The sequence below is a fragment of the Bos indicus x Bos taurus genome, chromosome 8, assembly GCF_003369695.1.
Source record: "Bos indicus x Bos taurus breed Angus x Brahman F1 hybrid chromosome 8, Bos_hybrid_MaternalHap_v2.0, whole genome shotgun sequence".
Taxonomy (NCBI): Eukaryota; Metazoa; Chordata; class Mammalia; order Artiodactyla; family Bovidae; genus Bos; species Bos indicus x Bos taurus.
The window spans coordinates 38,482,158-38,496,763 of NC_040083.1; the positions used below are offsets into that span (position 1 = coordinate 38,482,158).

At 41.6% G+C, this 14,606-nt stretch overlaps 2 protein-coding genes across 5 annotated transcripts in view; both read left to right on the top strand.

Moving 5' to 3' along the window:
- The first annotated feature begins 844 nt into the window (after nucleotides 1–844).
- Nucleotides 845–5,483, top strand: RANBP6 (RAN binding protein 6). Of its 3 annotated transcripts, none has more exons than XM_027549320.1 (2): nucleotides 845–1,025; nucleotides 2,141–5,483. In XM_027549320.1, the coding sequence occupies exons 1-2, from the start codon at nucleotides 890–892 to the stop codon at nucleotides 2,209–2,211; spliced, it is 207 nt and encodes a 68-aa protein (XP_027405121.1). In that variant the 5' UTR covers nucleotides 845–889; the 3' UTR covers nucleotides 2,212–5,483. The 3 variants fall into 3 exon arrangements, with proteins under 3 accessions (XP_027405121.1, XP_027405120.1, XP_027405119.1); XM_027549319.1 differs by having other exon boundaries at nucleotides 847–1,084; XM_027549318.1 differs by having other exon boundaries at nucleotides 852–5,483.
- A 2,226-nt stretch (nucleotides 5,484–7,709) lies between these two features.
- The window catches only part of KIAA2026 (KIAA2026 ortholog), a 110,626-nt gene continuing 103,729 nt past the window's right edge, over nucleotides 7,710–14,606 (top strand). For both annotated transcript variants that reach the window (XM_027549321.1, XM_027549322.1), the window contains exon 1: nucleotides 7,710–9,470. In XM_027549321.1, coding sequence (XP_027405122.1) covers nucleotides 8,887–9,470 — 584 coding nt within the window. In that variant the 5' untranslated portion in view covers nucleotides 7,710–8,886. The remainder of the gene's footprint in view (nucleotides 9,471–14,606) is intronic.

The following is a 14,606-nucleotide window of genomic DNA, read 5'->3' on the forward strand; positions in this document are numbered from 1 at the left end:
GACCAGGGATTCAAATCAATTTTGAGACAAGACCAGGATTCTAATGTTACTAACCCACGTTACTTTTCATCATACATCACTCAAATACATTTCTCATTCTTTATTATAATCCACAAAGCAAGTGATTCCGACACACACCAGAATCTGAGCACCTCTGCTCTACTGCATTAGATGTAATAGTGGGGTGGTAATCGTTGTCTTTATCTTTTATCGTACTTATTTGATAAAAAGCTTTATTGACGTATTATCCACATGCAATACAATTCACCAATCTAAATTGTACAATTCAGTGGTTTGAGTATAATCACAGAGTTGTGCACCTATCTTCACTTATCAATTTTACATTTTCATCACCCAGAAAGAACTTCCCTGACAGCAGTTATTCTCTATTCTCCCTTCCCCTCAGCCATTGCCAAACACTAATCTACTTTCTGTATGGATTTTCCATTTAAGACCTTTCATATAAAGGGAATTATATAACATATAGCCTTTCGTGATTGTCTTCTTTCACTTAGCAGATTTTCAAGGCGTATGCTCTGTTTTAAAATTATCAGTTTAACAACCATAGATATAGTTTAGAAATAAAAGACGAAAAAACCCATAATCCCATTCTAATAGTCATTATCACACTTTTATTTTTTCCCCTCTGCAGGTGAATTTTCATTTTATTGGAAATCAGACGGAGAGCGATCCTCGCTCCCACCACGACCCCACGAGTCCCGCGCCACCAGACTTCCCGCCTCCCAAAGCCCAGACCAAGAGGAGCCATGGCAGGGGAGGAAGAAGCGGCCCCGCCCCGCCCCTCCGCGCCGGCGCCTCGCTGATGTCACTGCTCCGGGCCGCAGACCCCCGCCTTTCTTCCCCGTCGCGGTTGCTTTGACAGAACGCGATGGCGGCGTCCGGGTCTGCTGGAGTACCGGCGACCGTGTCGGGAAAGCAAGAGTTTTACCAGCTTCTGAAGAACCTGATCAATCCAAGCTGTATGGTGCGGCGGCAGGCAGAGGAAATCTATGAAAATATCCCAGGTCTGTGTAAGACTACATTCCTCTTAGATGCCGTCAGAAATAGAAGAGCAGGTTATGAGGTGAGACAAATGGCTGCCGCCCTGCTACGACGGCTTTTGTCCTCTGGGTTTGAGGAAGTCTATCCAAATTTGCCTTCTGATGTTCAGAGGGACGTCAAGATTGAACTGATACTGGCTGTTAAGTTAGAAACACATGCTAGTATGAGGAAAAAACTTTGTGACATTTTTGCAGTCCTGGCCAGGAATTTGATAGATGAGGATGGCACTAACCACTGGCCTGAAGGTCTGAAGTTCCTTGTTGATTCAATCTACTCTAAAAATGTGGTTCTATGGGAAGTTGCACTTCACGTTTTCTGGCACTTTCCGGGGATTTTTGGGAACCAGGAGCGGCACGATTTGGATATCATCAAACGGTTGTTGGACCAGTGTATTCAAGATCAAGAACATCCAGCAATCAGGACATTATCTGCTAGAGCTGCAGCTGCATTTGTACTTGCTAATGAGAATAATATTGGTCTTTTCAAAGACTTTGCAGACTTGCTTCCTGGAATCTTACAGGCTGTGAATGATTCATGCTACCAGGATGATGATTCAGTGCTAGAATCCCTTGTCGAGATTGCAGATACTGTACCTAAATATTTGGGTCCTTATTTAGAAGATACTCTGCAACTGAGTCTAAAGTTATGTGGAGACTCTAGACTTAGTAATCTGCAACGCCAGCTGGCACTTGAAGTAATAGTGACCTTGTCTGAAACTGCCACCCCAATGTTGAAAAAACATACAAATATTATTGCACAGGCAGTTCCTCATATATTAGCAATGATGGTTGATCTACAAGATGACGAGGACTGGGTAAATGCTGATGAAATGGAAGAAGATGATTTTGACAGCAATGCAGTTGCTGCTGAGAGTGCATTAGACAGACTGGCTTGTGGGCTTGGTGGAAAACTTGTTTTACCAATGACTAAGGAGCATATCATGCAGATGCTGCAGAGCCCTGACTGGAAATACCGACATGCTGGATTAATGGCCTTATCTGCTATTGGAGAAGGATGCCATCAGCAAATGGAATCAATTTTAGATGAAACAGTTAACTCTGTTTTGCTTTTTCTTCAGGATCCTCATCCAAGGGTGAGGGCTGCAGCCTGTACTACACTTGGACAGATGGCTACAGATTTTGCACCTAACTTCCAAAAGAAATTCCATGAAACTGTGATTGCAGCTCTCTTGCGTACTATGGAAAATCAAGGTAATCAGCGTGTACAGTCACATGCAGCTTCTGCGCTTATTATTTTTATTGAAGACTGCCCCAAATCATTGCTGGTTCTATATTTGGATAGTATGTTAAGAAATCTACATTCCATCTTGGTGATTAAACTTCAAGAGTTGATTCGCAATGGAACTAAGTTGGCCTTAGAACAGCTTGTGACAACCATTGCCTCAGTTGCAGATACAATAGAAGAAAAATTTGTACCATACTATGATATATTTATGCCCTCACTAAAGCATACTGTTGAGCTTGCTGTTCAAAAGGAACTCAAACTTCTGAAAGGAAAGACTATTGAATGCATTAGCCATGTTGGTCTTGCTGTTGGTAAGGAAAAATTTATGCAAGATGCATCAAATGTGATGCAGTTATTGTTGAAGACACAATCAGACTTAAATAATATGGAAGATGATGACCCTCAGACCTCTTACATGGTTTCAGCATGGGCTAGAATGTGTAAAATTCTTGGAAGTGATTTTCAACAGTACCTTCCACTGGTTATTGAGCCTCTTATTAAGACTGCTTCAGCTAAACCTGACGTTGCTCTCTTAGACACACAAGATGTGGAGAATATGAGTGATGATGATGGATGGCAATTTGTAAATCTTGGAGACCAGCAAAGTTTTGGAATTAAAACTTCAGGACTTGAAGCAAAAGCAACTGCTTGCCAGATGTTGGTTTATTATGCTAAGGAGTTAAGAGAAGGATTTATGGACTATACAGAACAAGTTGTAAAACTGATGGTTCCTTTACTGAAATTTTATTTCCATGACAATGTTCGAGTGGCAGCTGCAGAGTCCTTGCCTTTTCTCCTGGAATGTGCAAGAATTCGGGGGCCAGAGTATCTTGCACAGATGTGGCAATTCATATGTGATCCCTTAATCAAGGCTATTGGGACCGAACCCGATACAGATGTACTCTCAGAAATAATGAATTCTTTTGCAAAATCCATTGAAGTAATGGGAGATGGGTGCCTTAATGATGAACACTTGGAAGAACTGGGAGAAATACTGAAAGCAAAACTTGAAGGGCACTTTAAAAACCAAGAACTAAGACAGGTTAAAAGACAGGAAGAAAACTATGATCAACAGGTTGAAATGTCTCTGCAAGATGAGGATGAATGTGATGTTTATATTCTGACCAAAGTATCAGATATTTTGCACTCATTATTTAGTACTTACAAGGAAAAGATTTTACCGTGGTTTGAACAGCTACTTCCATTAATTGTAAATCTAATTTGTTCTAATAGGCCATGGCCAGACAGACAGTGGGGATTGTGCATATTTGATGATATCATAGAGCACTGCAGTCCAACCTCATTTAAATATGTTGAATATTTTCGGTGGCCAATGCTACTAAATATGCGAGACAACAACCCTGAAGTCAGGCAAGCTGCTGCTTATGGCCTGGGTGTTATGGCACAGTTTGGTGGAGATGATTATCGTTCTTTATGTTCAGAAGCTGTTCCGCTGCTGGTGAAAGTTATTAAGTGTGCAAATTCCAAAACCAAAAAAAATGTCATTGCTACAGAGAACTGTATCTCAGCAGTAGGGAAGATTTTGAGGTTTAAGCCTAACTGTGTAAACGTAGATGAAGTTCTTCCACACTGGTTGTCATGGCTTCCACTGCATGAGGATAAAGAGGAAGCTATTCAGACTTTGAGTTTTCTCTGTGACTTAATTGAAAGTAACCACCCAGTTGTACTTGGTCCAAATAATTCCAATCTCCCAAAAATAATTAGTATAATTGCAGAAGGAAAAATTAATGAGACTATTAACTATGAAGATCCTTGTGCCAAACGCCTAGCTAATGTTGTACGTCAGGTACAGACTTCTGAAGAATTATGGTTGGAATGCATTTCCCATCTTGATGATGAGCAGCAGGAAGCCTTACAGGAATTGCTAAATTTTGCTTGAAGCACTTTAATATTACTTGAATATCATCCCCCATAAAAGTAACTCCAAATAAGTGTTGTGAGTGGATTCCATTATGATTGAGAGAGCTGTTCTCTCCCTGCTAAGCAGTTTATATTCCTTCCCAGTGTTTCTCCATGATTAGTCAGTGTTATAGCCTCTGTTTACCTTGCATGTTTTATCAAACACAGACCTTGGTGATAACCTGTGCTTCTGTTGTCTTAAAATGTTTGTCACCTTTCTTCTATTTGATGTGAAGTATGTATATTGTTGCTATTTGTCTAAATTCCTGATGCTGGGCAAGCAGTGTGCTTGGTGTCAGGGTGTCCTGCTGCCTAACACAAGATGTTAAAGAGTGCACAAAGATGGGATAGAAGAACTTCCAGGACAAACTCTTTGGAATTGTGAGTGAAGAATATAGTGGCAGGCTTATTTCTCCTTTATGATACTCCTAGTTTTCATAGTAATGGGAGGATGCTGGTATTGGAAAAGAGTTTTGAGATACTGCAGTGGATGTGGGGAGTTTTCTCCATAATACATAATAACTTTTTAATAATGTCCTCCTGAGGCTGAGACATATCCATATTCTAGTTCCCAAGGTGTCCAGCTGATAGTTAAGAGAACTTTAAAATCTTAGCCAGATCAGTCTGTCTTTTTTAACTTATCCAGGACTCTTAAGGACCACAGTTATTGTAAAGGGTATCCTGGTACATCTAACATTGGTAGCATATAACATACTGTAATACAGTATTTGACAAAGAGTAAATGATTATTTGTGGGAGTCAATCACTGTTACGTGTTTGAGCAGAATATTGCATTGTGTATGTATGCCATTTTTCCCTGCAAAGCAGTTCAATAAGAGAAGCCCTGATTCAAAATGGGGCTTAAATAGATGTGTTTTGAAGAAACTCTTAGTTGTTTAGTAGCATTAAAGAGAATTCAATTGTGATCGTGAAAGGGAAGCAAAATTAGTCTTTAAACATGAAAAAGAAAACAGCTTTGAGATGACCAGTCATTTAGCAGTAAGTGTGGATTCTAAGAAAGCAGTTCTGTAAGTTTGGGGTTACTTATATTAATTACAATGTTGGTCTTTAATCTCAGGCTTTTTGTAGGGTAGAAAAAGAAGCTTTCTACTCAGCAAATTATTGATCCAAAATTTAAGAACAAATACATCTGTAATGCATTTCCTGGGGCTGTTATGAGTACTGTGTATGTAAAGCATTTAATGAGTATTTAAGACCTAGCAAGTGCTTAATAAATGGTAGCTGTTACTGCTGTTGGTGTTTGTACCTCTTCTGTGTTCTTTTTTATGGTCTGGAATTCCTTTTATATTAAAATCTCCCTGTTTCCCCTCCTACCAGTTGACCAGGCCATCTAGGCCACTGCGGACAGAAATACGAAATTGAGATTTTAAATATGCAATTCCTATACATTCCCTGTAGTTACTTATTGTTAATGAAGCGAAAAAAAGAAAAGGACATTGGTTGGGGTATGGTCATAATTTTAATAAGATTAAATTTAAAAGTATAGATGAATAAATAGAAAAAACCCACCACAAAGTATTAATAGAGGTTTTCTATGGATGGTGGGATTGAAAGGCAGTTTTTCTTCTCATTTATCTATATTTTTTAAAAGTTCAAGGACCTGATTCTACTTTCATAATAGTTACGATCAAAGTTAATTGGCCTCTCAGTGACACGTGGCTAAGTTTCCTGCTACTCATCCAGGTGTCTTTATTAATATTCCTTATATAAGAAGCTTTTGGTAAACATTTCTACCAATTCCATATATTCTTGTGCATGAAAAATTGGAAAACTCGATGGACGTGAGTCTGAGTGAACTCTGGGAGTTGGTGATGGACAGGGAGGCCTGGCGTGCTGTGATTCATGGGGTCGCAAAGAGTCGGGCACGACTGAGACTGAACTGAACTGACCATATGACTTGGAATTAGGCACCTGGACAATTTTGAAGACAAACCTAGATTTGAATTTTGGCAAGCTGCTTTTTTAACCTGAACAGTTTTCCATCAGTGAAATAAGCATGCTGCTGCTGCTAAGTCGCTTCAGTTGTGTCCGACTCTGTAAGACCCCATAGACGGCAGCCCACTAGGCTCCCCCATCCCTGGGATTCTCCAGGCAAGAATACTGGAGTGGGTTGCCATTTCCTTCTCCAGTGCATGAAAGTAAAAAGTGAAAGTGAAGTAGCTCAGTCGTGTCCAACTCTTCACATAAGGCCTAGCTAATTGTGAGAATTAAGGTTATGAATATAAAGTGATCAGTGGCACAGGGTTCAATAAATGTAAGCTAATATTATCTGAGAGTCATGAAATATGGTTGGTGGCTAAAGAAAAGGAGTTGATATCTGATGGGATGGGTCCAGATTCTTGGGCTTTCTCAAAGGAAATGAAAGATGTCCAGTTAGACACTTTGATTGCCAGTCCCTGAAGTAAGACTGGTCTGCCTTTGTTCCTGATTTAAGGTACATCTGTAGACCTGAGTTCGATTCCTTGGTTGGGAAGAAGGGAAAGGCTACCCACTCCAGTATTCTGGCCTGGAGAATTCCATGGACTGTATAGTCCATGGGGTCCCAAAGAGTCCACACGGCTAAGCAACTTTCACTCATGGGCTCTAAGGAGAGAGAACGCTGTAAATAACTAATAAATGACAAATGTCTGATGAGGTAAGAGGAGATCTAGATAAACTAGATGATGGGTGTGTGTTTGTGTGGGGGGGGGGGGTTGTCAATACCCTAAAACCTTAAAAGTGTCCCCATTTAACTCTTACCTAAGACTATCTAACATACTAGACGGTCCCCCACCCCCCCCCCCCGCAAAAATCAAAAAGAAAAAGCTTTTTAGTTTCGAATTTTATCAGTGCTTTAAAAGTCCACATCGATTGGAAGTAAAACAGTCTTAAGAGTCAATATATCCCAATCACTTTGTTACACATCTTTACTTTTAAAATGCTTACTTTCTGAAATTTTGATTTTGTATTCAAGTAATTTGATGTTTCAAGCAAGAGCGTCCTGTGTAAGCAGAAAAAGGAATATGTGCATCTTTGAAAAAGAACGTGAGAAAATAGTAATATCTGCATTAAGGAACCGTTAGTTACTTTCTACTCATTTTTAAGCAATATGTCAACTAATGGAATGATAAGCTCACTTCTTACACATTCCCTAAACAGTAATTTTAAAATGTGGTGAGATTGAAAGGTCATGCTAACGACTGTTTAATGCCGAAGTTTATAGATTTGAAATATTTGAAGACTTAAGTCCCAAGGACTTTAAAATGAGGTTCCATTCCCTTCCATTACTCTTCTTAGCAGATGTCAAAAATTGAGAAGGTGGGGATGTCTTTTCACTTTAACGGAAAACATGGGATTAACTTCCAAAATAGGAACTGATGTTAAGACGGGGACAGGAGTTTTAGAAATTCGAGTTCTATACATCATCTCTTTTTCTTTTGCATGTGAACATATGTTCCAATTGGTCGAGTCCTTGAACCTTTCTAAACTTCACAAATTCCAATTCTACGTTGAAAAACCAGCAGTCACGGGGATGGAGGGTGTTGAGTGTGCAAAGGAAAATTTTTTACAATAGGATAGGATTTACATTCTATGTCTACTTACACTTATGTCTACTTTCACTTTCCATCAACGAAAGTTGTCTAGCAAGCGCCTGCAGGATTAATTTTAGCTTTTATCGCTAAGAGGGGTCTAGCGGAACAAATATCTTCTTAGCACAGCCCACTTCTAAAACCCTTTCAGCCTCCCACTCAGGAGGTGGCGAGCAAAGCCCAGCTGCTGCTTTGCGTCTCTCTTCACTCCGCCCCTTCCAGTTGGCTACAAGCTGATGACATCATTGCTCCGCGCAACCTACCAGGCCTCAGGGCCTGAAGCTGAGACGAAGTCCCGGCTTTCACGTAGCGGTACGTGAAGTGGGGGTGGTAGTGTTCTACTACGCATGCTCACCGTCGACGGCGACGGTGCCCCTTTCTTTGCTACTTTCCACAGCTCGCCCCAACCTGGAGAGCCGGGGCGGGGGGGGGAGGGGGGGGACGCTAAGTGCCCTCCCCCTTTTCTCCCGGCCCCTCCTCTTCCCCCCGCCCAGTAGGGCTTCTAACTGACAGTTGTCGCCAGGCCCCGTCCGCGCGCCGCCTCCTCCTGCCTGGGTCCCCCGCAGGTAGAGAGGGGCGGGAGGGAGTGTGAGGGAGAGGAGGAGGAGCCCGACCCGCGGCGGCCCAGCGTTTCGGCGCCCTCCGGGGAGGCTAGAGAAGAAGCCCACTTTTCTCCTCGCCCCCTCCCTGCCTTCAAGCCGGCCCGGGAGGGGGTGGGGCGCGGAGGCCAAACCAGGCCTGGCGGGTTAAGAGCGGCCGGGCGGGGCGCGGAGGGGTGAGGCAGGCTAGGGCCGTGCGCGCGCGCCGCCGCCGGGGGGAGGGGAGAGGAGGGCACCTAGGCTCTCCTCTTCTCTCCCCCCTCCCCCGCGCCCCATGTAACCCCGCCCCGCGGGCGGCAAGCTCGAGACCCCCGCGCGCAACGAGCCGAGCCAGCGGCTGAGAAGAGCGAGGCCCGATGCGGCTGAGGCTGCGCGGCGCCCCTGAGCCCTGAGGAAGCGGTCCGCGTTCACGCGTGCCCCGGCGCCTCGAGCGGCCGCTGCACACCGCCCAAGCTGGGCCTGCCGGAGGCATGAGCGTGCCCGGGAAGCCGGGGGAGATGAAGCCGGCCGGAGAAGAGGAGCGGCCGCCACCGGCGGCCGAGGAAGAGGACGACGACGAGTTGGTGGCAGCGGCGCCGGCCTTACGGCCGGCCCGAAGGAGTGCCTCCTTGAGGGAGGACGCGGACGACGACGAAGAGGAGGAGGAGATGGTGGTCGGGGGCGGTGGCTGCAAGGAGCAGGAGCTGACCTACGAGCTGCAGCAGGGCTACCGCATCCTGGGCGAGTTCCTGCAGGAGAAGCACCGAGGCCTCACCGCCCCATTCCTCCAGCCCTTGGGGGGCGTTGCCACCAGGGAAGAGGAGGCGGCCGAGGGGCCGCGCGGCGGAGGCCGGGGCAGTCGCGCCCTCCCGCAGCAGCCCGGTCAGGGCATGTGTCTGCTGAAGATGGAGGAGAAGTTCGCCAGCGGCCAGTACGGGGGCATCACCGAGTTCGTGGCGGACTTCAGGTTGATGCTGGAGACGTGCTACCGCCAGCATGGAGTGGACCACTGGATCTCCAAACAGGGCCAGAAGCTGGAGATGATGCTGGAGCAGAAGTTGGCGCTTCTTTCTCGGTGAGTGAGCCCAGTTCCCGGCGGGACTGACGGACTGACACAAACACACCCTCGCACGTGTCCGAGGATGGGTTGGGCCAGGGGCCGGGGGGCGTCGCTGATAGGTGCTGAGTCAGAACCCCGGGAGGAGGAGCAGTGCTGGGCGGGGGCCCGCAGGGGTGTGGAGGGTGTCGGCCGAAAGAACCCCACGCCCAGACGGAAAAGAACCCGAGGAGAGAGCCGAGAACCGAGCGCTGAAGAGCAGGTAAAGTTTGTGGAAGTAAAGTGAAAAGGTGCCCGTAGGAAGAATTATAGGAGTAGGGAGAGGAAAAGTTTTAGTAGGATGGAAGATGGCCTTGCAACTTTCATTAGACAGTTTTGGCAAGAAACTTTTAAACGTTTTTGGAATGAAATATCATTAGAAATTTATGTTGGCTCGTGTAAAAGGTGGTTTCAAACTTAAGGTTATATCGTTTTACTACTCAGCTCGGTCATCGGAGTGTATAGTGTTATTAAATGGTTAACAGTTACTGTGGCATATTCTTGATATTTTCTCTCAGCTTCATCTAAGAGGACTGAATTTTTGTATCAGCACAAATATTTTAATAAGCTTAGGATGTTGGTGTTTATTCTCCCAGAAGTCATAGGGAGGTCAGGTGGCTCGACGCTCTCGGTGCACTCTAGGTGGGAGGGTGAGTGGGTGTGTGTATGCTCTCGGTACACTCTAGGTGGGTGGGTGTGCTCAGTCGTGTCCGACTCTTTTCGACCCCATTGACTGTACCGCGCCGGGTCCTCTGTCCATGGGCATTCTCCAGGCAAGAATACTAGAGTGGGTTGCCATGCCCTCCTCACAATTATTTTTCCATTGTAAGAAGTGATAATGTAACACAGGAGGCTACCAAAATAAACATATTAATTTATAATTCTGTGATTGATAGGAGCCAATTGAATTTCTCTAGCGGAAATTCGTCAGGAATAAAAAAGTAATTGAAAGTTGTTGGAAATTGTGGTTGAAGTGATCCAGTTGTTTGACCCTTTACTAGTGAAAGTGAACTTGCAAGTCACTCTACCTTTTTGGCCTCAGTTTCCTCATCTATAAAATGAGGATAATGACAGTACCTAATTAATGGGGTTGCTGTTTCTTAAATGCATTAATAAATGTAAAGTCGAATGTGCCAGTCCCATATAGTTAGCTCAAGATAAGTTTTAACCATTATAATGCTAGTAGTGGTAGTTGAATAAAATGAATGTTCTCATATCTGAAACTGGGACGTGTGCGAGTGCTTTTATCCAAAAGCTCCTGAAAAGTTGTGTTAACTTTTCTGTCCTTGATTTATAATTGTAATTTTAAAATAATCTAATCTGTCTCTGGCTTCCAATTATACTGTTTTCGAGGCTACCAGTGACTTCTTTCACTGAAAACAATGGTTAACTTAGTGCTTGACTCATTAGGGCGGCTCTGTTTAAACTAAGGAACCTCTTCTTGAATCTTTTCTTAACACTGAATTATTTGGTAATAGAATAATTCACAAATTTGTATATTACTTTTTATACTTTATTTAGTGGCATTTTATTTGTGTGATGTGTTTGTTACCCTTGTCTTCACAGTGTTTTATAGTTATGACTCACATGAGAAACAGTCCATTCACATTATTTTTAAGTAGTAAAATATATTCCAAGTTGATGTCACAAGATTTTAGATATGGAGGAAGCCATAGAGCTTATCTAGTTCAAGCATCTAGTTTTACAGATTAGAAACAGGGATTTAGAATGAGGCTGGATAATGACTGCATGAAAAGTGCTTAGAAGTTGCAAATAGGTTTGAATACAGGTGTTTTCAGAACCATTGTGCATGTAAGTCCTGCAAAATAGCAGGGAGACCATTTCTCTTTCACATAAAGGTTAATTTCTGAATGTTTTGAATCATTCCTAATGATTAAAGTTCAAAATACTGTATTAGCATATAATCTAATAGCATCCATACAGAAAACACTCTTTTGTTTATAAACATAGTAATGTATTTCTGACATTCTTAGTCCAGGAGAGAGAAAATTCTTGCAGTTTAGTAGTAAATAGTAATATGATGATCTCAAAGAGATAATTAAGGCTTTTTGAGTCGCTCACTTTTTTTGTATTTGATATGTACAAACATTTTGTAAATAATAGGTTCGACAAACCACATTTGTAGATCTAGGAAATCATTTCTTTTTCTGTACTAGGCTAAAATCTAAGTCATTACTAAATAAATGCTTTGAGTGGGCACCACTTCAAGAAAAGCGTAGATTATAACTGTTAGGTATGCAGTTAGGATATATAGATGTTCCAGAACAATATAGACTGTCCACATGAGTCTGATTTTCAGCAAATAGATGATTCAGATACCTTATTTCTAAATAAGTGGTATATCATATTTTAATAATAAAAAACACTTAGATATTAAATTTGTTTTCTTTTGTCTTCTCATATGTATTTGTAAGATACTGAATTAACCCTTATTTTCGAATTTAAGTAGAATTTTACAGCTGCTTCATATATTACTGAGCAAGAAATGAGGTACATCAGATAGAGAGGGTGTCACATTATTGCAGAGCAGTCCAGTGGTATGTACCTTGGGCAGATTGTATAACTTGAATCTCAGTGTTTTCATCTGTTCTTTGAAAGTATTGCTTGCACAAATGTGTATCTGTCAGAACTAGACATTCAGATATCAAAAGAGAGGTTTTCTACTCTTTTAAGTGGTATATAGTTGAGTAGGGGAAAAGACACTTAAAAAGATTGATGATTCTACAATATAATGGAGTTAAAAGGTATAGAGAAGTTTATACTTGAACTGTTTCTTAAAGAAGTTGAAGATTGCTTCTGGATTTTCTTAGAGGGAATGTTTAAGAGAGACATTCCAGAATATTGAACTACAGTGAATGCAAGGCATGGGATAGCAAGGTGTTTCTGGTAACTACAGGTACTTCCTATGGCTACAGTATGGTCTCCAGGGTAGTGTCCGCTTTTCAGCAGGTATGCAGGATGATCAACTGGGGAGAAGGAAGAAAATATTACAACTTTAGTATATTTTATTTTTATTTTATCCTGTTAACATTTCTAAGTTTTTTGGTTTGCGTCTTGTGTTTATGATAACACTACATCTGTATAATCTACAAATGACATTTTATCATATGTAATTTTATTAGTAATATATAACAATCTGTTTTATATATATAATATTTGTGATAGAACTGCGACTAAGACTAGCATATCTAGTCTCACAGTTACATATTTTAAAAAGGATCTCATTCATGTATTTGAGGCAACTGAGGGCTTCCCAGGTGGCGCTAGTGGTAAAGAACCCACCTGCCAGTGCAGGAGACGCCAGAGATATGGTTCAGTCCCTGGGCTGGGAAGATCCTCTGGAGTAGGAAATGGCAACCCACTCCAGTGTTCTTGCCTGGAAAATCCAATGGATAGAGGAGCCTGGTGGGCTATAGTCCATGTGGTCACAGAGAGTCAGACTTAACTGAACACGCCCACATACCCAGGAGGGAAATAGCAATTAGCATTAAGGAATAGGGAGAAAATCATCTAATAAGTGGAAAGGAATAGAAAATACTTAATAGAAGTTATGCCTAATAAGAATTTTTGCCTCTTCTGAATTTTAAATTATATTTTTGAATGCTTTTAAATTTAAAAATATTTTTGAAAGCTTTAAGAATATTGCTATGTAGTTTTAATAAGTTGTAATTACAGAATAGGCATCACCCGTGACCCCAACAGAGCTGAACTTGAAGTTTTAGTTTTTGCCGTTTAAAATAATATTTTGGTGAAAATAAGCTTGAACATGATTTATCTTTGTTGATTTCTGAGTTAAGTTGCTGTTAAAGAGAGGTACATATAATGGGTTATTTAAAAAAAAAAAGGCTTTCTTAACTATAGGTAAAGATTACTTAGTTTTGTAATTGCTTTTTAGTTGGACATGAAAATACAAAAGCATCATTATGAAGCCTCAGAAATTTAAAAACAGAGGTTTCCAAGTACAAGTAGTAATTGAACTACATATGGATTTTGTACCTTGATTTTAATCTCCTTCTTAGTTAAATTTGAAATTTGTTGGCTTGCTTATTCTCAACTAAGATCAAAACCTAGAAATTAACTGGGGATTTTAACAAGGTGTTTCTTATTCCCTAGTAGTTCAACTCCCAGTGGAATGTGTAATTCTGTCTTTTTTTTGTAAGTCTTTAAAAATTGAGTACCTTTGCTAATAGAAGCTGGATTTACTTCTTGTTCAGAATTATAGAATGTTAGTGCTTGATACACCATGTAATTCTATTTATTATAGTTGCCATTATTTAAAAAAAAGTGCTATTCAAGAAGATTCAGAAAATGTTTTAAGTGCAGTGATGAAAGGACGGAGGAAGGATTTCAACTAACAAAACATTTTTTGAGCTTCTGCTTTGTTCTGTGACTTAAGGGACGGTTCTTGGCCCAAGAGGTTTACATACACAGTTATGGTAAAGGGTTAAAATATGTTAAAACTGATTTTCAGACTTGATCCATTGTCAAAACACCTGGAAGTCATGGCACTGTTTACAGTGCATCCTGAGATATCAATATATTTAGTTGTATGATTTTTTGCTAGGGGATAAAAAAGGTTTAAAAGAAATTATGGAAAGAAACCCTTAATGATGAGATTCTGCCTAGCTCCTCAGATTTTTCTCCCTACAAACTGGGAAAACAATCATTTTTGGATTTTTGGTGGTATATGTTGGTTTTGATGCAGTTGAAAATCTGCATCTAACTTGACCCTGAAACATAAAGAAAAAAAAAAAAACTAACTTGACCCTGCATAGACCCTCCATATATTTTATTGTTGTTCTGTTGCTCAGTCATATCTGACTCTTTGGGACCCTATGGATTGCAGCACGCCAGGCTTCCCTGTCCTTCACCATCTTCCAAAGTTTGCTCAAACTGATGTTCATTGAGCCGATGATGCCACGCAACCATCTCTTCCTCTGTCATCCCCTTTTCCTCCTGCCCTCAATCTTTCTCAGCATCAGGGTCTTTTCCAATGAGTTGGCTCTTCTCATCAGGTGGCTATAGTATTGGAGCTTCAGCTTCAGCATCAGTCCTTCCAATGAGTATTCAGGGTTGATTTCCTTTAGGATTGAT

Excerpts from the sequence above, each read along its gene's own strand:
- RANBP6 (XM_027549318.1), top strand. The coding sequence starts at position 890 with ATGGCGGCGTCCGGGTCTGCTGGAGTACCGGCGACCGTGTCGGGAAAG.